The sequence below is a fragment of the Bos indicus x Bos taurus genome, chromosome 17 (assembly GCF_003369695.1).
Source record: "Bos indicus x Bos taurus breed Angus x Brahman F1 hybrid chromosome 17, Bos_hybrid_MaternalHap_v2.0, whole genome shotgun sequence".
NCBI classification, from domain to species: domain Eukaryota; kingdom Metazoa; phylum Chordata; class Mammalia; order Artiodactyla; family Bovidae; genus Bos; species Bos indicus x Bos taurus.
Genome location: NC_040092.1, coordinates 26,079,509 through 26,105,812, shown reverse-complemented (window position 1 = coordinate 26,105,812; position 26,304 = coordinate 26,079,509). Strand labels below are relative to the sequence as shown.

The window sequence follows — 26,304 nt, the reverse complement described above, 5'->3', positions numbered from 1 at the left end:
CGTCAAGACGGCGCCATGAGTTTCAGAGCTGGTAATGCACAGAAACTTCTGTCTTTGAGTTTTCGGTAACCTCGCACACAACTTTGCCCAAGCAGGACATTTGGGAAATGCAGTGTTTTTCCCACCTTTGGGGTCACTGGAGGAGGGCAGACTGTGCTGAGACTAGAAAAGAGGTACCAAAGGCGTGACGAGTCTTATCTAAGCCACTCTCACTATGGCTCAAAATACTTGGCTTCAGCGGCAGCACCAGCAACAAAAAGATGTCTCCCGAGGGGTTCTCTCTCTCGCCCCTGCCCGGAAAAGCAACTGTGCTGTAGAAGACGGGGTGCCTGGGGTGAGCACTCTTTTTCTCTTCCAGGTTATTCAGCTAACCTTTCAGTTAAAAGCTAAGTTTAGTTGCCTTTAGAGCTTCTGCTTCTAAGTTGAATTGATTTGGCTGACTTAATTCTTTTCTTCCCACGACTGGCAAGACTGATGACCGTGTCATTGTTTTGTCTTTAGATTTTAGGAAACCCGGTGACCGCAGGACGGGCTGATCGGGCGGATCACGTGGGCCGGAGGTTTTCCCACGGCAGTGCTGGTTCCCACAGGTCCCGGCCAATGATGGTCCATGCTGCGGGTTAGTGAGCCGGATGGAGTCCTCCATCTTTCTTTTAACCAGAGCACATGGTTCAATCTAAACATTTTTAAAAAAATTATTAGGAATAGCATTTTCAACTAAATACAGAAGACACTTGGTTATTTATGGCAAAAGAAGGCAGAAACAGAACCAAATAAATGGAACCTAAATTTAAGGATTCTCAAAATATACTGACCTTTGAGGTCAATCTTCTCCCTACAATTTTTTTTTTAACTGCAAAGACTGCCATCCTAAGCATGGAAGAGATGATAATGGGCCATCTCCCCACCTAGTTCATGCTCTCCTGAAATGCTCATGGTCAGAGCAGCAGAAACAGGGATGGGTGGCTGAACTCCAAATACCTAAAGGAGCCCCCAGCCAGTGGAGAGTTATCTGTATGCATGAAACACTTGGGCAACTGGGGTTGAAAGTTATGAAAAAACAGCAGGAGGCCTGAATGTGTGCCCTGAACTGTGTGTTGACCCTGTCTATCTGGCCACCTCCTCGTGCATGAGTCATCCTCAGGCATCCAATTCCATTCTCTTAATTACTTTTTGGAATTCAGCCAGCCGTGCTGAAAGCTGTCATTGTAGTCATTCTCATCAATCCACTAAGAGGGGGAGCGTGGCCGAAGGTCAGACGGGAACCTTTTTATTACTGGAATGAACCCCAGCATAACAGTTCCAAAAAGTATTATACGCAAGATAATGGAATCTGGTAATCAGCACAAATAAACTAGCTTTTTGTGAAAACACACACACACACGAAACAAAGCAAGAGACCCATTCATGGAACAGAAGTAGTTGAGAGAAAAACATTGATCTGGTGAGACAGGGCTCAAGGAAAGCAGCCCTTGGACAGTCCAGACACCTGGAAACACAGCCCCAGTCCGTTTAAATAGCTAAGGTTTAAAAGACAGTTGGGCTTTGTTCACATCAGCCAACAATAATTAAAAACTTTATGAACCAAATCAGATCCCCTGAAGTTTTCTCCTCCTTCTAGATGTTTCTTTCCCGTAGAACCCAAACAATAGGGTAAAACAGTTTCTTTTTCCATCTTTACAGTTTTTAGAATGTTTTTATTTTTATTAGTGAAAAATTCTATAGAATGTTAAAGGACCTTTAAAACAACAGACTGTTTTCAGTTAGGCTAAAAAGTAATAAAATAAGCTAAAAAATAAAATCAGCTGGAAAACACTGGTTTCACATATTACAGACCCACTAGCAGAATTCTGCATATACTGCATGGTGCTTAGTGACTCCGTCGTGTCCGACTCTTTGCGACCCCATGGACTGTAGCCCACCAGGCTCCTCTGTCTATGTGGATTTTCCAGGCAAGAACACCAGAGTGAGTTGCCGTGCCCTCCTCCAGGGGATCTTCCCAACCCAGGGACTGAACCCAGGTCTCCCACATTGCAAGCAGTCAGATTCTTCACTATCTGAGCCACTAGGGAAGCCTTTGTGTACACTAAGCCTACATTATTTTTGAGTGTTGTAAACCAGTGCCACATCACTCAGATCTTCATTTAATTTGTGTATAGTTGCCCCTGTAACAATTACTGAGGTTAAGTAGGATCTCCTGGCTTGTAAAATAAAAGACTTGTAAATAAGAGTCTTGAGGAAGGAGGTGAGGACCAGTTCAAGACCGTTCTTCCTGTTGAATTTGGTTCCTAAGTGCTCATTCGACTGTGACTTTAATGAGTGAATGCTCATTACGTGAACCGCCACTGTTTCTGTGGTTGAAGTTTAATGTCCTGGCACTGAGAAGGGGTGTCCTCTGGAGGAGGCCTTGTGGGTCTCCCACTCCAGTCTCCTAGGACAAAGAAGAAAAGTCTACAGGGCTCAAAATTATGGCGCTACAAATTGCCAACTGGGCAAGGAAGTAAAGGAAAACATAAGTGGGCCCAGTCTCCCCATCAGAGTCTTGGACAATCCTTCAGGTGGATTTGTCTTAAGGGAAAGAATGCAGAAGGCTGCACATGTCTTAATTTTAGTGAAAGACACTAGCTAAGTTAGTAGAGGGCTTCCCTGGCAGCTCACCTGGTAAAGAATCTGCCTGCAATTCAGGAGACCCTGGTTTGATTCCTGGGTTGGGAAAATCTCCTGGAGAAGGGATAGGCTACCCACTCCAGTATTCTTGGGCTTCTCTGGTGGCTCAGATGGTAAAGAATGTGCCTGTAATGCGGGAGACCTGGGTTTGATCCCTGGGTTTGGAAGATCCCCTGGAGAACGGAACAGCTACCCACTCCAGTTTTCTGGCCTAGATAATTCCATGGACTGTATAGTCCATGGGGTCTCAAAGAGTTGGACATGACTGATTGACCTTCACTTCACTTCAAGTTAGTAGCAAGAGAGTAATACTGTGGTAACACCTTCACAAAGAAAAAAAAAAAAAGCCTCAATAATAGAACCCAAAAAAGTGTTAAATAAATCCATGATAGAATTTCTTTCATTGTATCTTATCTCTTAGCATGGAGCAAGGCAAGAAAGCATAATTATAAAGCATAATTAGTATCAATCACTTTATATTTTCATATACATATATTCACAGACCAAAGAATCTATTATATTTTCAAAAGACAAAAGTGACTCAAAGAAGAGGAGAATCATGCCCCAAACTCTAGGAAGTGAATGGTCAGTGACATGTGAATAGGCGATTTTCCTCTAGTCTCTGTTTATTTAGTTATAGTTTTCCTGTGCCAATATCAGTAATTAATACTTTAGAAATCTGCCAACTCCAAAAATATCCTTTTCTTTTATGGAGAAACTCCCCTCCTACATATATTTTTTAATAAGCAATGCCTTCACAACTAAAATATATTATACTTTTAAATATACTCTGGATTTCCTTAATTAAGAAAACAATGCCCTTCCTGATTTAAAAAGATAAAAATTATATAGTCCCATATCTGGTAAATTCTAAGTCATATAATTAGCATAACGAAGGCCTCATAACCTTAATCAATGACCCCAAACAAGGATTTCATTGGATTTGGTTTCTTCCTGTGTAATTTTTGGTCTTTGCATTTATCTAGTTATTTACCTGACAGATGAAAAGGCTCAAGGGTGTACCCATCTGAAAAGAAATACCACATCCTAGAGCATTCTGCTCTTACTGGTCGACTGTGGAAATCTCCATTTTCCTCCCATTTTCCAGGTTATTTTGGCCACTGAGCTTACACAGCAAGGAAATGCAGCACATTTTCTCTATATCCAGATGGGAAAAGTTAAAATGACTTAACTAAATAAACAAAACTTGACTCTCTAGAAAGGAGACTCGTCTCCCTGGGTTTCCCTGTAAGGAGAAGAGGAGCAGCTGTAAATTATGCTTCATAGGCAACCCACTTTTTCTCTGTAGAAATTACAATGGAGAGAACAGTGGAGGCAGGTAGCCTCAGGTAGTGAGGGAAGAAGTTCACTTATAGAAGACAGTGCTTATTCTGGCAGCACAGGAGGATTTGGGAGCCAGCAGGGGCAAGTCAGGATCTTCAACTTTGCACGTGGTTTGCAGACCCTTCCTCCTTCCTGACAAAGACCCCCTCCTACCCCAGGCCAGGATATTCCACATCAGGGCAGAGGGAGGAGCATCCACGCCCAGGTCAGACCAGCAGCTGGCGGTAAGTTCTTCCTTGAGTCTAGCCTGCCCCCAAGAAAAGGAAGGGCCTCCCAGTCACCCACTCCAAACCCTGTGAAGCTGGGTTTGTGTGGACACATTCCATGGAGGCCACTGTTCTCTTCCCATGAGGTTTGATTCCATAAAGTATCTAACACACCTTCTCTGGAGGAAACACCGTGACATCATGCCCACACTTCCACTCATATACACCAACTCCAAGTGCTCCAACCACTTCCACCCCATCCCGGCTCCTCCCCGCAAACCAGAGAGAGATCCTGTAATGGTGTGGGTGACTGCCTGCTGTTTTCACTGAGCATGGTGCTAGCCTGAGATCCTCTTGCCGGTCTCCATGCCTAATGTCTCCCACTTGTGCTTGGTGTGATTTGGGACTTAAAGACGTAGAGGCACAGTTGTCCGCACATCACGGTGCCTGAACTTGAGCCAACTCCTGAGAGCATGAGAATTGTAGGAGTAACGCAAAGGTCTTCCAGAGTGACAGTGACCTACCCAATCCTCCCCTTGTGAACTTGCCTGTACATTCCAACTCCACGATCACCACGTCCACTTAGTCAGGGAAGCCCTGGAGCCCTCTGGGTGGGTGCAGCCACAGTTGTAGCCACAGTGCTCCTTCAGTGACTTTTCCCTCAGCTGAAACAGCACCCACTGGGTCACACTGCTGTTTGGTTAAGTTCCTTCTGCAAAACTCCCAAGGTTACCCAGCTGAATTGAAAACATCCTTCTCATGCTGCTAATGGTCTTCTCTACCATCAGCCACGAGCATGAAAAAACCACTGCATCACTACACATACAGAGACGTCACAGGTCACGAGATGGCGTACCATTAGCTTCGTGCTATTTAATTTAGAGAACATTTAATGACTAGGGGGGCAAAGTATGAGACCCTCTCATTGACTGTGTGTGTGTGTGTGCTGTCGCTTCAGTCATGTCTGACTCTGTGTGACACTGTGGACTGAAACCCATCAGGCTCCTCTGTCCTTGGGAGTCTCCAGGCAAGAATATTGGAGCGGGTTGCTGTGCCCTCCTCCAGGGGATCTTCCCGACCCAGGGATCCAACCTGTGTCTCTTACGTCTGCCTGCTTTGGCAGGCGGGTTCTTACCACTAGCACCACCTGGGAAGCCCTCTCACTGACTATAAACAAAATCAAAACTGGTGTGAAGAAAGTAAGGCCGAGCTGTTCAGTTTTGTTGCCTTTGAGCTTCCCTGATAGGTCAGTTGGTAAAGAATCAGCCTGCAATGCAGGAGACTCTGGTCGATTCCTGGGTCGGGAAGATCCGCTGGAGAAAGGATGGGCTACCCTCTCCAGCATTCATGGGCTTCCCTGCTGTCTCAGCTGGTAAAGAATCTGCATTGACTATAAACAAAATCAAAACTGGTGTGAAGAAATCAGTAAGGTCGTGCTGTTGACTTCTGTTCCCTAGCAGAAGCGAAGTTACTGAATGTTTAGATTATCTTGGTATCCTAAAAGAATCCCGAATTCAAATAATGTTAACAGTTCACTGCATTTTAAAGACCAACCTTTCCTGCAGTTAAAGTGCTTTTTTATTTTTCAACTGCCTGTTTCTGCTGGTGGAAGCAGCCAAGACTCTGGCTCTCCCCACACCCTCTGTGTCCCCCACACAGCTTCGACATCCTCTTATCCCACCTCCTGTGCTCCTTGTGCTGGTGACACAAATTTTGACCGGCTGTTTGTCCCACCCCTACCCTCCTTTCTGACGATTGGAGTTTTTCTCATTTGCTTCCCCGCTGATGTTCTGAGTCCTTCTCAGTCCTTCTACAGTCCTTATACTGTAGTCAAAACAGTATAATTCACTAGCAGATGTTTGTTCTCTCTATATGCATATTAATAAATGTATACATATATAGTGAGATATATGCATGTCTGTAACGACATTTAATAATGTTGTTGATGTTCAGTTGCTCACTAATGCTCATCTCTTTGTTATCCCATGACTGCAACATGCCAGGCATCCCTGTCCTTCACCATCTCCTGGAGTTTGCTCAAATTCATGTCCATTGAGATGGTGATGCTATCCAACCATCTCATCCTCTGCTGCCCCTTTCTCCTTTTGCCTTCAATCTTTCCCAGCATCAGTGTCTTTCCCAATGAGTCAGTTCTTTTGCATCAGGTGGCCAAAGAGCTTCAGCTTTAGCATCATTTCTTCCAATGAGTATTCAAGGTTGATGTCCTTTAGTATTGACTGGTTTGCTGTCCAAGCACCACAAGCACCACAATTCGAAAGCATCAATTCTTTGGTGCTCAGCCTTGTAATACATACGCATATATACTAGGATTTCAAAAGAATCGTCTTTAGAAGCTCAGTGGTAGGCGGACTTGAAACTCAATTCTTCCAGGAATTCATTAATTCATTGTAATGCATTCATTGCCACTTACGTATTTGGAGCCAAGTGAGCAGCTCAGTCACCTGTATCAAACTTTGACAGATAGGCAAATACATCTCTTAACATCCTTGTGCTCTGGCTCGTCTGTTAATGGAAACCTAGAGGGTCTCATGCGAAGAGTTGACTCATTGGAAAAGACTCTAATGCTGGGAGGGATTGGGGGCAGGAGGAGAAGGGGATGACAGAGGATGAGATGGCTGGATGGCATCACTGACTCGATGGACATGAGTCTGAGTGAACTCCGGGAGTTGGTGATGGACAGGGAGGCCTGGTGTGCTGCGATTTCATGGAGTTGCAAAGAGTCAGACATGACTGAGTGACTGAACCGAACTGAGAGGGTCTCTGGGTCTCTATGCTTGACTCCTGAACAGGTCCTTCCTAATCCCTGGGACTTGGCCACCCGTCACCCGCCCCCACAACCAGTGCTCAGACCAGTCCTGCCAGGAGGTCATTGAAACACAGTCCTTTATCTCTCGCTGTCTTCACAAGCAGCACACCTACACTCACCCTGTTGCCTACGTTTCATACTAGTTATTAGCTTTTCAAACCCATCTCTGTCGAGGTGATCCATTTGTGCCTGCATGTTGAGCTACACATTTCTTTAAGAACTTATTTTTATGACTTTATGAATTGTTTTGTTTTGGACTGTGCTGGGTCTTTGCTGCTGCACGGGCTTGTCTCTACTGGGGTCAGTGGAGGCTGCTCTCTTGTCGTGCACAGGCTGCTCATTGTGGTGGCTTCTCTTGTTGCAGAGCACAGGTTCTAGGCTGCAGGCTCCCGTAGTTGCAACATGTGGGCTCAGTAGTTGTGGCTCCTGGACTCCAGAACACAGGCTGAATAGCCTTGTTACACAGACTTAGTTGCTTCGAGGCACATCGCATCTTCCCACATCAGGGATCGAACCCACATCTCCTGCATTGGCAGGTGGATTCTTTACCACTGAACCACTAGGAAAGCCCAGCTACACATTAAGAAAAAAAAAAAAAAAAAACAACTTAAAGTGCTTCTCTCTTCATTTTCCAAAATCACACTTTGTATAACAGCTCACCTTTCTGGGTAAAGCAGGGAGAATGGCTGGTGGGAATCACTTAGACCCTGTGCTTTATCCCATGCACTCCCAGATGAGTACGGGCGGGACCGGCTTTCTCCGGACTTCTACGAAGAGTCAGAGACAGACCCTGGGGCGGAAGAGCTCCCAGCCCGCATCTTTGTGGCCCTTTTTGACTACGACCCCCTTACCATGTCCCCGAACCCAGACGCTGCAGAAGAGGAGCTTCCCTTTAAAGAAGGGCAGATCATCAAGGTGGGGGCATGGCCCAGGGGGTACAGGTGGCGGGGGAGGATGGGGAGGGGGTGCTCACCAGATCCAAGTTCCTTAACACAGGGGTCCCCAACCCTCGGGCCATGGACCAGTATGGGTCTGTGGCCTGTTAGGAACCGGATTGCACAACAGGAGGTGAGTGGCGGGTGAGCAAGCAAAGCTTCATCTGCATTTACAGCCGCTCCCCATCACTCACATTACCACCCGAGTTCCATCTCCTGTCAGATCAGTGGCAACATTAGATTCTCATAGGAGTACAAACCCTACAGTGCATGAATCATCTGGAAACCACCACCACCCCCAGTCCACAGAAAAATTGTCTTCCACAAAACCAGTTCTTAGTGCCACAAAACTTGGGGACAGATGCCTTAACACCTCAAAACGACAGGCTACTTCCTCTTGTATTTGACATTCAGCCTCCCATCAGTAGTAGAGGAAGAGCCTGAGTCTGGAGTCAGAAGGAAGACATGGGATGCTCCCTAGGAGAGGGGAAAGGGCCTTGAACCCCAAGTTTGCAAATTTCCAAAAGGGCACTGACAATAACCTTTGAAAGAGGTCGCTAACTAAAACGGACTCTGAAGAATGGTGATGCTTACCCCGCAGAATAGTATGCACAGAATCCCTTTGTGAGTTGAGGTTTTTCACTTCTGGAATGCCAGACAGTGGTGCTGTCTTCTTATGGAGGAATCATTTGTTATACTGCACTTGCACGTGTGTATATGGGGTGGGGGGTGGTGGCGGGCGGCACTTAACTTGTGTGCGTTCACACACATGCACTCAGCTAGCAAAGCCCTGGCCTTGCCGGGCAGCCCCCTGGTCAACGGGAGCTCCAGAGGCTATCCAAACCCTGGAGGAGAAACAGGTTCTTAGACACACAGATTTTTAGGGTGAGGGCTACGTGTACACACTTATGCCCACAAGCAGCGATTTTTCGTGTTCTTCAAGTCAGTGTCTGACTAACTGTGACTCTAGGTGAACAGAGCCAATCTATTTCTGAACCAGCCACCCCAATGCCTTGCCTTCTTCCCGTGACTCCAGGTGTATGGTGATAAAGACGCTGATGGATTCTACCGCGGGGAAACCTGTGCCCGGCTTGGCCTTATTCCCTGTAATATGGTCTCTGAGATCCAGGCAGATGATGAAGAGATGATGGACCAGCTTCTAAGACAAGGCTTCCTCCCTCTGAACACACCTGTGGAGAAAATAGGTAAGAGGCCACGTCCTGCTCACCTGTGAGCCTGCAGGCAAGGTGGCGCCTGCCTCCTCCAGGGTTTTGTAGCACAAAACACCAGCCTAGGGCTTCCCTGGTGGCTCAGTGGTGGAGAGTCCACCTGCCAATTCAGGGGACACAGGTTCCACCCCCTACTGGGAAGATCCCACATGCCTTGGAGCAGCTGAGCTCATGTACCACAACTATTGAGCCTGTGCTCTGGAGTCCAGGAGCCACAGCTACTGAAGCCCATGCCCCCTAGAGCCCATGCTTCAAAACAAGAGAAGCCATCGCAATGAGAAGCCTGAGTACTGCGACTAGAGAGTAGCCCCAGATCACTGCAATGCGAGAAAACCTGAGTGCAACAACAAAGACCCAGCACAGCCAAAAATTAAAAAATATATATATTTTTTAAACTGTCAAAAAAAAAAAAAAAAAAAACCCACCAACTCAGGGCAGGAGACAGCGCTGAGCAGAGGAATGAATGCTTTGGGTTTTTTTTTAAAGATATTTCATATAGTTCCCTGTGCTACTATAAGTGTCACTTAAGTGTCACTATAAGTGAAAAGTAAATCCTTGTCACTTGACCATTTTATTTTTTGGCCACACCAGGCATGCGGGATCTTAGTTCCCAGACCAGGGACTGAAGCTGTGCCCCATGCATTGGAAGCACGGAGTCGTAAACATTGGACCACCAGGGAAGTCCCCAAAATCTGAGTGTTAACCATCAGATTTTCTTGGGCAAAACCCATTCTGTAAACCAAGGTTTTAATAGTCCTGAGATACAGACATACAGGCATCTAAATATTTATGAAAACACAGATGATCTTCTCATGAAAGATGAAGTATGGCCTTGCTTACTAAAAGTCGATCACATTTAGAAAGTAAACGTTTTGGGGTTGTTGTGGATGAAATGCTTGTGTCCCCCTAAAATTCATTTGTTGAAACTTTAATCTGCAATGTGATGGTTTATTAGGAGGTAGGGCCTTTGGGAGTGATCTGGTCATGAGGGTGGAGCCCTTATGAATGGGGTTAGCACCCTTATAAAAGAGACCCCAGAGAGCCCCTTCCCCCTTCCATCACGTGAGGACACAAGGAGCAGGAAGTCATCTGTGAACCAGGAAGGAAGGGAGCAGGTCTTCACCAGACACCAAGTCAGCCAGTACCTTGATCTTGGACGTCCCCCACCCCAGGACTGTGAGAAATGGATGCTTGTTGTCTCAGCCCCCAGTCTATGGCACTTTGTTATCTCAGCATGAATGGACTGATACTGGTAATATACGGGTTTTGTTTGTTTTAGTATTTATTTATTTGGCTGCTCCGTGTCTTAATTGCAGCGTGCGGGATCTTTAGTTGCAGCCTGTGGGATCTACTTCGCCCTCTGGGGACTGAACCTGGGCCCCATGCTTTGGGAGCACAGTCTTAGCCACTGGACCACCAGGACACTGGTACTACTTTGCACATTGACTATCTATGATAAATTTCAAAGGGTGATTGGACAAGTCGTATGCTTTCCATTCTTCAGGTAAATTCTGCTTATCCAAAGACATAAAAGATTTTTACCCTTTAATTTGGATACTAAATTCTTTTGTTTATCTAGAACCACTGAGCAAACAGTAAAACTGTTTTCAGCAACATTACATTTATGATCTTTAATTTTTCCACATGCAAGGAAAATCTACTCATTCAAAAGGCCTCTCCTTTTTCTAAATAACTGTAGACAGAAAGACTCATGGGATTCATATTTAAAGTTTTAATACTTCAAAACATTACATTCACTTCTTTTTTATTGTTTAACCTTTTTCTAAATTTATTTTTATTGACTTATAGTTGATTTACAATGTTGTGCCAATCTCCTGTATAGCAAAGTGAATCAATTATACACATATATACATTCCTTTTCATATTTTCGTCCATTATGGTTTGTTACAAGATATTGAATATAGTTCCCTGTGCTATACAGCAGGACCTTGTTATTTATCTGTCCTGTATGTAATAGTTCATTGTGCATTGCGTGCGTGCTCAGTCATGTCTGACTCTTTTGTGACCCCATGGATTGTAGCCCGCCAGGTTCTCCTCTGTCCATGGGACTTTCCAGGCAAGAATACTGGAGTGGGTTGCCATTTCTTCCTCCAGGGCATCTTCTTAACCCAGGGATCAAACCTGTGTCTCCTGGTTTGGCAGGTGGATCCTTTACCACCAAGCCACCAGGGAAGCCCATATGTAATAGTTTGCGTCTGCTAATCCCAAACTCCCAGTGCACCCCACTGCCTCCCCTGGATTCACTTCTAAATCACACTCCAGACAAAGTTCAGTGGCTCAAGTAATATGCATGATTTTAAAGACAAACACAAAAGCAAATATCTCAACCTTTTTGGTATTAATGAGTTCATTGTCTCAAGATCCATGTCTAACAGTCGAGGTTTCATATGAATAAACTGCCCAGATTAAATCCCCGAGACCACAGCTCTCTGAGCCCTCACACCATCCATTCCCTCGCATCGCTGCCCCCTTTCCTGAAGTCGACAGTGCCTCTTCAAAGAGGAAATGGGCTCGTGCACCACAGACCCAGAGAGTCTAGGAGCAATCTGCTAAAAAAAAAGAAACTTGATTTACACGATCACTTGGATTAAATGTCTTTTTATTCAGTAGTCCCTAGACTAGCTGAGGGAACCAAGCTGAGATACCTGCTTGCCCTTTTATGTTGAGGCAATGTTTCTCATGGTGAAAGACTGGAAGCTTCCATCCTGAGACTAGGAGTAAGGCTACAATGTCCACGCTCATCTCTCCTTTCCAGCTGCATGCTAGAATGTGCAGTACAAGGAGAGCCAGGGAGCAATGGCCCACAGAATGGAAAGATCACATGGAAGCCTACCTTGAAAATCTCAGAGAACCTATAAATACAGTTCCTAGAATACAAGTGAGACTAGTAAGGTCAATGGATACAAAAGCAATTGCATTTCCATAGGTTAGCAATGAAAATTTGAGATTTAAATTGAAAAAGTAATACTGTGTACAGTAACACAACGAAGATGTGAAATATGGTTAAGTCTAACAAAATACATGCAGTATCTGTATGTTGAAAATGATAAAACATTGATGAAAGAAATCAAAGAATCCCAAAGTAAATAGAGATGGACTGTTCATAGACTTAATATTGCTAAGACATTAAGATGTCAGATATCCCCAAACCAACCTATATGTTCATCAAAACAGCAGTCAAGGTCCATGCAAAGCATTATATAGAATCAATAAGCTAAATCTTTCATGCATATGAAAAGTCAGAGAAACTAAAAATCACTGAAACCGTTTTTAAAAGAAAAATGTGAAAGACTCACGTAACTTGATTTTAAGACTCACTATAAAGGCAAACTGATCAAGACCATGTGGTGCTGGAGAAAGGACAGGCACACAGAGGAACAGGGTAGAATGGACCCCCCAGACTGATCAACATATCCACGATCAACTGACTTTTGACAGAGGTAAAAATGCAATTCAATTGAGAAAGGGTAGTCTTTTCAATAATAGGTGCTGGAATTACTGGACATCCACAGGCAAAAAGTGAATCTCAAGCCATATTCTCACTGTAGTGAAAAGCTTAACTCAAGATTCATACTGTCTTCAATATAAAAATGAAGACTATAAAACTTACAGAAGAAAACAAAGGAGAGAAACTTTGTAATGATCAGGCAACAATTGTTTTGATATGATATATTGGAGGATTCATTTTGATATTTGGCAAAACTAATACAATTATGTAAAGTTTAAAAATAAAATAAAATTGGAAGAAAAAAAAAATTTAAGAAAAAAAAAAATAATAAAAAAATAAAAATTGTGTTAGATGTTATCAAAATTAAATATTTCTGAGTGGGACTTCCCCGGCAATCCAGTGGTTAAGAATCTGCCTGCCAGTGCAGGGGATATAGATTTGATCTCTGGTCCAGGAACTAAGATCCCACGTGTCACAGGGCAGCTAAGCCTGTGCACCTGAACTACTGAGCCCATGCACCCTAGAGCCCATGCTCCAAAACAAGAAAAGCCACCACAAGGAGAAGCCCGCACACTGCAAAAAGAGTAGCCCCCACTCGCCTCAACTAGAGAAAGCTTGCACGCAGCAGCAAAGTCCCAGCACAACCAAAACTAAATTTTGAAAAATCACTAATAACCAGAAAGAACTCAAGTGTTTTCTGGCTGGTAAATGGATAAAATAACTATGGTTCATCAATACAATGGGATACTACTCACCAATAAGAGTAGAACAAATTATTGATCCATGCAATAACATGACTGAATCTCAGATGCACTGTCCCAAGGAAAGAAGCCAGTCCCCAAAAGCTACATCCATGAGATGCCATTTAAACAATATGCTAAAACAGGCAGAACTATTAGGATAGAAAACATATCAGTGGTTACCTAGGTTGGAGGTGACAAATGGGCATGAAGGAATTTGGGGACGGTGACATAACTTCAATATCTTGATGGTTGTGGTGGTTATGTGACCATAGAGTTTATCAAAACTTACTAAAGTGAATGAACACTAGACTGAGTCATACTGTATATAAATTACACCTCAATACAGTACATGTGTAGCCTTAATGCCACTGACACAGGGTTCCCCTGTGAAATTAGCAGTTTAGCAACACTGTAATTAACCTCTGGTTACCACTGTAATTTGATCCAGGAAACATACATGCAGGTCCTGCAAAGGTGTGCTTGCTTATTTCAAATAAAAGCAGTGATTCTTGACCAGGAGCTGAGGGTTGAATTTTGCACATGCACACAATGAGCCCTATGCCTGCCGCTGACTCCTGAAAAGCTGCTTAACTCACTTTACATGCTTTCAAAACACTTGTCTTTAGGAGTTTTCATTTCTGTGCGTTGAATTCCAAAAATCAATCTTAGGCAAAAGGTGGCTGTGTTTGGGAGAAAGGCCTCAATGCCTACTTTCTCCAGGAGAAACGTCATTTAGGAACCCAACAACGGAGGTTTGCCAGGGAGTTTGACAATTTGGGCCAGATCCCATGGTTTTTCATTGGCCCTTCTTGTAAGTGGCTGTTTTCGGAGTTTTTCCAGATGCTCTGTGTGGGGTTTTCTTCTTTTCTCCCCTCTTATGCTGATATACAGCCCAGGGCTCCATCTAGGGCAGATTGCAGCCGGGCAGCGGAGGGGGCCTCCCCCAGAGCCTTCTCCTCAAGTGGCATCATTTCAGGGACAGCTGTTAGAAGTACAGCGAGGACACCAGAGGAAGTGGAGGGAAAGGAACCTCTGAGACGGGTAGAGAGGGTGCCCCTTTCTATAGACTCTTGCTTCTCCTGATGACAGACTGGTGGCTGTGCCTCTGGTCTGAGCGAGAATAATCTGAGTGAGAATCATCTTCATAGCAGCTACATGGGCAGCATTTTTGACCTGGTGTTTATGGGGTTCCTCTGAGCTGGGTCACACCCTGCAAGTGGCCTGCTTACCCCCGCCCCTCACATGCACCGTGTGCCACTCCAAGCCCTTTAGATTGACTATTTGAGCGAATTCCCTGCTCTAAGTCTCCCCTGTTCCTATACACAGAGAGAAAGGAGTGGGGCTAGACTGGACTTCAGCGTGAGCGTAGGGAGCCTGGGGGCTTCCCCGGCTGGGCCAGCACTAGAGCCCAGCAGTCATCTCAGCCACACTGGTCGCATGTGACTTGGCTCCACTGATCGAGCCAAGGGAGAGGGGACGCCACTGGCTTTGAAATCACTTCATGATGGTGTTCTTCTTGTGATGTGAACAGAGAGAAACAGGAGAAGCGGCAGACAGCACTCGGTGTCGACGCGAAGGATGGTGGCCCTGTACGACTATGACCCAAGGGAGAGCTCGCCCAACATTGACGTCGAGGTACCTCTGCCCACAGCACCCTCCCTCCCTCCCTTCCCTGGAACTTACACAGGAAGGGCTATTCAACCAGGAACGAGATAGCCAGGAGGGCAGGAGAGAGGTCGCGAGCCTGGTGACACACTCAGGGCACTGGCAGCCACTGAATAGGGTTTCCCTGGACCAGCACCCTGTGACCCATACCTGCTGTGATGGGTCATCCTGGACAGAGAAAGCAAAACCTCTGACATGTGGCCAATGACCCCCCCCCCCCACCACCACCACACACACACACTCAAGGAAAATCGAGCAGAAAAGATGGATGTTCTCTGTGCACATAGGCTTCGTGTCCTAGGAACACTGTGAAAACTGACAAGCATTTGCCTTCAGAAGGTATCTATTTCCCATGAAGTGATGGGACCAGATGCCATGATCTTAGTTTTCTGAATGTTGAGCTTTAAGCCAACTTTTTCACTCTCCTCTTTCTCTTTCATCAAGAGGCTCTTTAATTCTTCTTCACTTTCTGCCATAAGGGTGGTGTCATCTGCATATCTGAGGTTATTGATATTTCTTCCAGCAATCTTGATTCCAACTTGTGCTTCCTCCAGCCCAGCGTTTCTCATGATGTACTCTGCATAGAAGTTAAATAAGCAAGGTGACAATATACAGCCTTGACATACTCTTTTTCCTATTTGGAAGTGGTCTGTTGTTCCATGTCCAGTTCTAACTTGCTTCCTGACCCGCATACAGGTTTCTCAAGAGGCAGGTCAGGTGGTCTGGTATTCCCATCTCTTTCAGAATTTCCCACAGTTTATTGTGATCCACATAGTCAAAGGCTTTGGCATAGTCAATAAAGCAGAAATAGATGTTTTTCTGGAACTGTCTTGTTTTTTTGATGATCCAGAGGATGTTGGCAATTTGATCTCTGGTTCCTTTGCCTTTTCTAAAACCAGCTTGAATATCTGGAAGTTCACGGTTCACATATTGCTGAAGCCTGGCTTGGAGAATTTTAAGCATCACTTTACTAGTGTGTGAGATGAGTGCAATTGTGTGGTAGTTTGAGCATTCTTTGGCATTGCCTTTCTTTGGGATTGGAATGAAAACTGACCTTTTCCAGTCTTGTGGCCACTGCTGAATTTTCCAAATTTGCTGGCATATTGAGTGCAGCACTTTCACAGCATCATCTTTCAGGATTAGAAATAGCTCAACTGGAATTCCATCACCTCCACTAGCTTTGTTCATAGTGATGCGTCCTAAGGCCCACTTGACTTCACATTCCAGATGTCTGGCTCTGGACAAGATGTATACAAATCTCTGGTCCTTGGTATTTCTGTTGTACCTGATGGGTGACCAGCTCGTGGTTCAGATTCAGAGCTCAGGTGGATTCAAATTTCTGTATTGGCTTGATGAATGTGTGCATGCATGCTAAGTCGGTTCAGTCATGTCAGACTCTTCGCAACCCTATGAACTGTAGCCCACCAGGCTCCTCTGTCCGTGGGATTCTCCAGGCAAGTATACTGAAGTAGGTTGCCATGCCCTCATGCAGGAGATCTTGCAGACCCAGAGACTGAGCTCGTGTTTCCTGTGTCTCCTGAATTGGCAGGCAGGTTCTTTACCACTAGTGCCACCTGGGAAGCCTGGCTTAATATATATATGATGCCTAATGGCTCTTAGAAATGAACTTTAGTACCCTGTTTTCATGTCTAGAGATAAAAATGAAATTTTTTTCTGGTATCCTCTGCTGGAGTCAATGCACCCACCTCTAACCTGGAGCATGGCACGTAGTAGACTCTTACTAAATGACATTTAAATACAATTTTTTAAAATATATTCAGTGAAAGGATATTTGTGCAATGGTCCCTTCATTGCAGAGCGTATCTGAAGGCTCTGTGGTTTGTTTTTTTTTTTTAATTTTATTTTATTTTTAAACTTTACATAATTGTATTAGTTTTGCCAAACATCAAAATGAATCCGCCACAGGTATACATGTGGCTCTGTGGTTTTTAAGTTAACTATTTAACTGGCTATAAACACACACCACCAGCAGAACCTGGGGATGATCTTAATTCTGGCTGAGAATCGGAGCAGAGCAGCCCTTCTGTTGGAGACTTGGCCCCATTTTGAATTGTCCTTACTTTCTAAGAGACTGGGAACACAGGCATTCATTCATCTGATATGTACCCTTTCTCCTTATCTGACTGAAAGTGTAGGTTCATACCAAAACAATAAGAAAAAAAAGAGAAATCATACCAGAAATCATGAAGATTTTTTTTTTAAGGCAACTTCTATATTTAGGAAAACACTATTAACTTTATGCTCTGTCTTTACAGGCTGAACTTACATTTTGCACAGGAGATATTATTACTGTTTTTGGCGAAATTGATGAAGATGGATTTTATTATGTAAGTTTTTGAAGCATCAAATATATAAATATTTTTGCTTGTCTATTCTTTCCCTTAAAATTGTGTGGGAACTTTACCTGGCTTGCTGAAAGGATGGCTAATGTGCTTGTCCTCTTTGCTGAGCCCATAAAATATGGGAAGGCAGTTCTGTGATCTTCACTGTTACTTCTCTTTAAAAGGACTATTTTCAATGCATACGAGCTGTTGACAAAGTAAGAGTATTCACATGCTCACATTAAACATTTCTTTCATTCAAACATTTACCAAGCAGTTTAATTTTCTGGATTACTTAGTGCCTGTGTGCATGCTAAGTCACTTCAGTCGTGTCCGACTCTTTGCAGCCCTATGGACTGTAGCCTGCCAGGCTCCTCTGTCCATGGGATTCTCCAGGCAAGAATACTGGAGTGAGTTGCCATTTCCTCCTCCAGGGGATCTTCCCCAATCCAAGGATGGAACCCGAGTCTCTTACGTCTCCTGCATTGGCAGGTGGATTCTTTACCCCTAGTGCCACCTGGGAAGCCCCATTTAGTGCATAGGTAATACATTTTCAAATGGTGAGAGGAAGAAATACAAAGAAGCAAAATTAATTAAAACCAAAAGGATCTCAAGCTCCTCCCTCTTACAGCACTGTGGACCCAGCCTCTGGGATAGGGATGGGGGAGTCCTGACTCTGCCCTGGGCCAGCGGAGCAGATCTCCTGATATTCCTGAAGAGAAGGCAGGCATGTTGGGTAGTCATCTTAGGGGCGCCTCCCCAGCCAGACACCTACTGCTGTTCCTAGCCTTAGGAATGGGGTCATCATCTTGCATCCCACTTTCCTCCTCTTTCTGTTTTTGTTTTTTTTTTAAATAATGAAAATAATCAAGAAACTCTCAAGCCCTGACAAGGCAGGTTTCTCTTGGGGTCAAATGGATTTTACAACATCAGGCACACACGGTATTTCAAAGCTCCTCTGATGCAGTTTCTGATTTTTAAGAGAATAGTTTTTAGTGAGACTGTTCATGGTGTTACCAACCAGGGTTCTTGGCCTTCCCCAATCAATAGAAATTGATCAGAGGTCAGACAAAAATTCAGGTAAGGCTTTACTTGGGCCCCTGGTGCACAGTGGGGAGCCAGAACAAACAACAGGTTTGCCTGCTTGCTCTCAGATGAGGGGGACGAGCGTGTTCCTTACATGGGGTGAGGGTAGAGGTGTGTCCAGGGGTCAGCCCGGAAGGGTAGCTTAGGTGGTTTGCCCACCCCTTAGGTGGTGGTGTGTGCAGGGGGCATGCGAGGTACCCTGGCTTTGCTCTCAAACCTCTGCTTTTACTCTGGGCTCTTCAGAAGTGGCAGCTGGGTTTTGGGGTCTCTTTGTACCCCGTTGTCCGTAATTTGCCCTAACTGACTCCTTGCATGGAGTTAGTTTTAGTTCCTTCGAGTTTCTTTGTGTTCTGATGCTGGAGATGTTTCACCAGGTGCAGGCACTGCAGCAGAAGGTCCCGGGTTCCGGGTCCAAGCCTGTCTCAACACTTTGTCCATATGTTGCAAGTATTTCTTTTTCTAGGTAATCATCTGCTTTTCAAATTTTCCTTTTTGTGTGTGGTTTTGTTGTCTTTTCTTTTATGAAGCAGAAGTTTTAAATTTTTATGTAAATTTTTATGTTTTTCAGCCCTTGGGAGGCATGCTTAAAAGTCCTTCAAGGTGATAAAAATAATCATTTTATCTTGGTTCTTCACTTTGATAGCTTCATTTTCACATGTAAATCTCAAGTGTCTAACTTTATTTCTAATTAGAGAAACTAATGTCCCCATGCCACTTATTAAGTAATCCATGCTTTCCTACTGTTTAAAAATCCCACCCTTCTTCTGTGTACTACATGCCTAGTATACAGAATGTGCAGTACACTCCCAGGTACACAGGACCAGACTGCATCCATATCTCAGCTATTCGATTCTCTCAATTACTGTGCTTTTATAATTCATTTTCATATTTGGGAGGGATCTCTTCACTAGGATCCCACCCCACAACAAAGCCATAGTACTTTATTTAGAGGTGCATTTAGTTTTTAGAGGAAACTGGGGAGTTTTTAGATGACATGACATTGTCTTTCAACTCTAACATAGGTGTGTCTGACTTTTTCTAAGTTTTTCCTTTCATCTGTTCATGAATTTATTCTTACACATCCTTATATATCTTTTAAAGTTCATTCTTATGTTCTTGCTATTATGATTTTTCTGGTATATATTTTACTGGTTGCCGGGCAGTATCCAGCCCCGGCAGATCCAGGGAATTCAAAGCGGGGACGGCGCCGGCGAGGATCAGGAAACAACTGCTTAATTAAACGTTAATTAAGGATATAAAGAGTAATAGAATAAGGATAGCTCAGTGAGGAAATTCAGTGGAGAAAAGAGGCTGAAATAAGGATAGCTCAGTGAGGAAATTCAGTGGAGAAAAGACGCTGAATAATTCAGCCAGAAGGTGAGAGAAAGAACGACATGGGGAGACCAAGTTTCGGTGAACAAGGCCCGCACTTTATTTTCCAAAGTAGTTTTTATACCTTAAGTTATGCATAGAGGATAATTGGGGAAGGGGTAGAGTCATGCAGTAAGCCAGGCTTTCTTCCTGCAAACTTATCATATGCAAAAGTTTAGGTGATTTGCATCATCTTCTGGCCCGGAGGCCTGTTAACATTTTAAGACCCTTTCTTCAGAAAACTTATTTTTCTCTAAAGGTGATTAGTCAAGCACCACCCTCCAAAAGCATTAGATAAAGTTGCATTCCTATAGGGCAAAGGTGTGGTGGGCTATAACAAGAAAAAGAATTAACTCAAGGGTCCAAGGTTACAAACATTACTACTTACACCCATTATATCAATCAATACACTGCCAGGGACACAGTAGGTAAGGGATATGGAAACTTAGCAGCAAACATTGGCCCAACAAGTGAAAAACCCTTCACCAATACAATTTATAATCAATCTTTTAACTGCTCAAAAGAATCTGTATTTAGACAGTTTAGAACATCTCATGCCTCTCACAGTTGGGAGGCTCTGAACAATCCCATATGGCTGGAAAAACCTATTCAGGCAGGCTAGAGGACTTCCAAAGGAGTTTGTAGGTTGAAACACTATCACACCCAGGAACTTTATTAACTGGAGCTGTAAGTTAACTCTTTTTTCAGAGAGAGGTAGTGGGGGACAGCCCCCTGTAAAGCCAGAGGTGTAGGTGAGAGCACAAAGCAGAAAGTAGGCAGACTCTGGTTTTGGGGGTAGATGCTCGAGAATTTCCAGGGGAACTCCTGAGGCTTGATCCCGCCTTTGCGTATGCCGAGCCTCCTTCCTCATGACCTTTGCCAGGGGCGGAGCTCCTGCTCCCGGCAACTGGTTATTTAGAAAATATCTTGGAAATGTGTGTATACATATGTATGTGTGTATGTATCTGTTTTGTGTATATGTATGCAACACACATGTATGTGTGCATGTGTGCATACATGCAAACACACATGAATGTGTGTGCATGTGTATGTATATGGGCATGTGTGTGTGTTTGCGTGTGTGTGTGTGTGTGCATTTTATGTGCATGTACATGTGTGCTCGCTGTGCCTATTTATCTGCATGTTTATGCTCCCCTACAAATCTTTCTTCTGGATGCATTATTTCCATTGTCATCAGTTGGTTCTCTTGGGTTCCCAGAGTCAAGACATTTTGTCTTTTCTTCAATATCAGTCATCTCTTCTTACTGTCTTACTGCATCATTTAGAACAATTATGAATAGTGAGGATAGGGGATCCTTAACATTATGTATTTTAGTAGGAATATCACTAATCTTTACACTGTTATGTGTTAAGCTAGACTATCAATAGAGAGATGGTCTTTATACTGTTAAGTATCTTGTTTCCATTTGCTAAGCTTATTTTTTTTCTCAGTAAATTATTGACCATGGTATACCACTATTTTTTACAACTATTTTTAAAGAGCTGTATTTGATTTGCTAACATTTTATTCAGAATTATATTTATGTTCCAGAAATTATATTGGAATATAATTTTTGGAATATCTCTTACATGGCTTTTGATATCAGGATTATGCTAGAATTGTGAATGAACTGGTAAGCTTCCAGTATTTTTCATGATCTGGACAGCTAAAATGACATAGTTAGGTCTTATAATTATGTGAAGATTATGTCTAAAAGGTCTTTTAGGTTCATTATCTTTTTAGGATGTGGTTGTACAAAAGTTTTCATTTGCTTAAATGATTATATTCTTATTGAGTCAATTTTTTTAGAATCTATGTATATTTAGAAGGCCAGACCTTTCATTTAGATTTTCAAGCATCTAGACAAAACTGGACATAGTATTATCTGGTTATTTAAAAATATTTTTCTACTATGAGCTGCATGTTTCCATTGCTGTGTTATGTTTTATCTCTTTGTTTTCTTGGCTTAGCCTACCTAAATTTTGCATGATAGTAGGAATCAGATCTAAATTGATATGAAATGTACACTTTTTATATCTCCACCAAATGGCTTTACTGTTATTTTGTTGGTCTGATTTGCTGAGTAGACTGCCCAGTCCACTTATTCTCAATTACTTCTTATTTGATAAATGAGAACTGGGGATATCTAACTTGATACCAATAATCTCAAGCTTCACCAAACTTGTGTTGTCTGACATTGCATGCAATCTTGAAAGCTCTCATAAGAGCTAACTTTTTCTGGGATATACTCCTGTGATCTCTTCCCAGTCTCTCCTCAGTTCCAAACATCCCATAATGAACAGAGAGTAGACGGAGGGACCTCTATTGTCCACCTGGGCCTTCCCCTCCACAATCCATAGCATCCAGAGTGAAGTCAATCACTTGAGATTTCCAGCACCCCATAATGCTTCCGCCCTTACTTAGCCTGTGTTAACCAGATGTTTGCATGGTGCAGTGTTTCTACACCCAGACTCTTAAGTCATGTACTGTGATAGGTCAGAAGGAAACTGGCTGCACAGTAGCAGTCTAAAAGCATTAAAGCCAGCAAAGAAGGAGAACTATGCAAGCATGACTGGGCATCGTGCTGACCGTGCATGAAGAAAATGCGGCAGTTGTAATGTTTACTGCCATTTAGCCTAACATAATCCAATTCTGTTTGAATGTAAGGTCTTGACACGGTTTGTATTTGGCCTCAAACATGGAAATGAGGCTCAAAGAGGACCAGAGATCTGAGTGTGAAGGATCTGCAAGAGGGAGAAATGTCAGGTTTCTCTTAGAGAAAGTTGTAGTCAAGGGTTTTGCAGATGGACTGTTGAAAGGAGGTGGGAGTCCCAGGGGGCTTGGTGACATGTCACCAAAAGTCCAGGGTACAAGCTATGGAATGACCGAGGTGAGGAACAAGGGCTTGAACTGAGATGGTAACTGAGGCAGACAGATACCGAGGGCTCAGATGGTTAGTTGGGACATCTTCCAGGAAGATCTCAAGGTTCTGCCTTAGCTGATGGGTGCCCTGGGTAAAACAGGAGTAAGGACATGGTTGAGAGGAAAACACGAAATACTGAGCTTGAGGCTACAGAGCCTCTCCAAGACAGAGGAGTACTCACGCCCCTGGAATATTCTAGTGATCACATCTGACAGTGGTGTCACGCACACTTCTGACACGTGATTTAACAGACCTGTATGAGGGAGGCTCAGGAGAAAAGAGAGGAAACACTGTAGAGACAGTACCCCCACACTCCATTCAGTGAGCCTAGGGCAGGGTTCAGCCCGGAAGCCTGAACAGGCAGGAGGGTATAGGTCTCTGGTCACACAGGTGCCTGCTGTGATGTGAGCATGGTACTGATGGGGATTTGTGTGTAAAGCTGTATTTTCACAGAATGTAGTCCCCAATTATGAGCCAACTACTCCATCTGGTGCTCACCCAAAAAAGGTCATTTTCTGATGCTGGAGGAAAAAAAAAAAAGCTGGCTGTTAAAGAGTTACTGGGAGGTCTGGACTGTATAGAGATTCCAGTGTCTGTGTATCGACATTGTCTGCAACCTTTGATGTGGAAGAAATCACCAGGGACACATGCACAATAAAAGATAAAGGTGTCCTAGAAAGTCTCTAAGTAACAGCAACAGAGAAAAGTAAGCTAACAGGAGAGCCTGAGGAAGAAGGGTTGAAGCTGAACAGAACAGGAGAGTGGAATCTTCAAGGTCAAAGCAGGAGGCAGGTGATGGCTGAACTGGGCAGGTGGATTTGGGGCCCAGGAGGGATTACTGCATAGGAAAACATGGGCGGTACCTGGACCTGCCTCTTTTTAAAAACTTCATTTTAATTGTGATAAAACACAATTTAACCTTAATCACTCATTAGTGTGTAGTTCACTGGTGTTAAGTACACCCATATTGTTGCACAACCACCACAACCATCCCCCTCTAGAACTCTTTTCATCTTGCAAAGTTAACACTGTCCCCAGCACCCACCATTCTCCTATGACTCTGACTACTCTAGGAACCTCGTGTAAGTGGAATCATTCAGTGTTCTTCTTTTGACCATTCGCCTAGCATGCTATCCTCGAGGTTCATCACCGTCATAGCATAGCTCAGATTTTCCTTCCTTTCCGAAGGCTGAATCATACTGCATTGAGCCACACATCGTTTATCCATTCATCCACCGATGCAGTTGGGGTGACTCCATCTTCTGGCTGTTGTGAAGAGTGCTGTGAATACAGCCATACCAGAACCTCTTCAAGGCTCTGCTTTTAATTCAAGTAAATACCCAGAAGTGGAATTGTTGGATCATATAGTAATTTTAATTTTTTGAGGAGCCAGCATACTGGTTTTTTTTCCACAGTGGCTGTACTGTTTTACAGTCCCACCGATAGCATGCAAGGGTTCCAACTTCTCTGTATCTACACCAGTATTGCCATCCTAATGCTGTTTTGATTTTTGTTTCCCTAATAAATAGTGATGCTGAGCATCTTTTATGTGCTTGTTAACCCTTTGTATGTCTTTTTGTGAGAAATATCTATTCAGGTTCTTTGCCCACTTTTTAACTGGGTGAATGATTTTGTAAAGCTGTAGAATTTTTTCATATATCCTTTATAACTCTTATTAGATAATAACTTGCAAGTATTTTCTCCCATCATGTAGGTTTGTTTTACACTCTGTTGGTCATGTCCTTGGATGCATAGTTTTTAATTTTGATGTTGTGAGCTGTCACTTTCTAGCTGTCTAGAAATTGTAATTTCCTAGACCTACTGAACAAAGAAACAGACTCCCATGTTACCTGGGGCCAGTTTTGAACTTGGTTTTGGGTTCTGTGGGGCAGTTGGCACTGGGGGGGATTGACATGTGGACTGTGAACCTCTCGATACATCCGGTGAGCAGCTGGTCTAGGTTACATGCTGTATTGCTGATCCTGCTGACAGCACCAGTTGTCTCGCTGTTCACACTGTCTGCACTGTTCCATGAACCCATGGTAGACAAGGTGTGAGTGGTAAAGCTGGAAGAAGACCTGAGGAGCCATAGGAACTGCAGACACGTTTATTCTCTCCTGGCTGACGCAGCAGCTGTAGCATAACTGGAGACAACACAACCTCTCTGCTGGCTGATGCAGCAGCCACAACGGTATTCTCTCCTGGCTGACATAGCAGCCGTAGCAGTAGACACGCTGCATTCTCTCCTCTCATGGCCGACACAGCCATGACGCACCAGTAACGTGCCTGCTTTCTTTAGGTGGCGCTCATACAGGCGTACTGCACAAAGTAGCCCTTGACCAAGCGAGTACCTCATGACGCCCATGCGCAGTGCTACAAATGATCTCAGCTGTTACATTGTCACTGTTTACACTATGTGGAGCAAGAGAGCCTGAACCCACCATCTTGGCTAATTTACTCTCTCCCCACACATGCATAGGCATGTTACTGAGTAGAAAGGTATCAACTGAAGCAGTCACCTCTAAGGAGGTATCGACAGTTTCATCTTCCTCTATTGTGTGGATCCTTACAGTGAGACTGTAGTAAAGCATAGGATGAACTGGTCTGTCCCTTCAATCCTGCCTCTGCCCCCACACCCCCAGCTCCCCTCTCTCAATGTGCCTGAGCAATGGTATTTTTACAAGTTTCCTAGGAATTCAGAGGTCAGCCAGGGCTGAGGACTATGAAGTGAGATGCTCTCGAGGAGTGTTTCTAAGCGTGGCTGATCCTAAGACGCACCCAGGCCTCTTGGCTGGAACAGATTCTTCGGCTCCACCGTAGACCAAAATGAGACTTGGGGTGCGGAGGGAGAAGGAGGGAGATGGGCGTGACCCTGTACTTCAAGCACATGGCCAAGGTCATTCTTGTGACCAGGGGAGTTAGGAAACGCTGGCGTCCCTCGCTCTACCACTTTTGAACCATGGTAAACTCACTACTCTGAGCTATATTCTTTAGTGAAAGCAAGAAGTGGGTTTCTGGGAACAAGGGTCAGTCATTCTTCTTTCTCATCTCTGTGTTTCTAGGGGGAGCTTAATGGGCAGAAAGGGCTTGTACCTTCCAACTTCCTAGAAGAAGTGCCTGATGATGTAGAAGTCTACCTTTCCGACGCGCCGTCCCACTACTCACAGGACATGCCAATGCGCTCCAAGACGAAAAGGGTAAGCACAAGCACTCAGCATGTTTCACCCCCTCCCGCTCTGCCGTAGATGGTCCAGTACAGCCTGTGCGTTGCTCTCTTTATACCTTAGGCCGAAAAGCATAGACCCTGAGTTTTTTCTCTGCCCTTCCATGGGGATTGTGCCCCAAAATTCTAACCACGTTTATTTGTTCCACAAAAATGACCCTTTCGATCTAATCAGCCTGCTCTACTCACAAAGGAGCTTCCCATCCTGCATCCCAGGAGCACATCTCAGTTTGATCAAGAGTGAGGAGGGGATGGCTAGTCCATAGATTCAGT

The 26,304-nt window shown here is 44.1% G+C and overlaps 1 protein-coding gene across 10 annotated transcripts in view; it reads left to right on the top strand.

The window, feature by feature from the left end:
• Positions 1-26,304, top strand: part of RIMBP2 (RIMS binding protein 2) — a 308,606-nt gene that overhangs the window by 279,057 nt on the left and 3,245 nt on the right. For 5 of the 10 annotated variants that reach the window (XM_027567052.1, XM_027567053.1, XM_027567055.1 and 2 more), the window contains 7 exons: positions 502-619; positions 4,170-4,235; positions 7,778-7,959; positions 9,016-9,184; positions 14,952-15,055; positions 17,362-17,433; positions 25,871-26,005. In XM_027567052.1, the coding sequence (XP_027422853.1) occupies positions 502-619; positions 4,170-4,235; positions 7,778-7,959; positions 9,016-9,184; positions 14,952-15,055; positions 17,362-17,433; positions 25,871-26,005 (846 nt within the window). The remainder of the gene's footprint in view (positions 1-501; positions 620-4,169; positions 4,236-7,777; positions 7,960-9,015; positions 9,185-14,951; positions 15,056-17,361; positions 17,434-25,870; positions 26,006-26,304) is intronic. The other 5 variants (XM_027567059.1, XM_027567056.1, XM_027567054.1 and 2 more) reach the window with 1 other exon arrangement.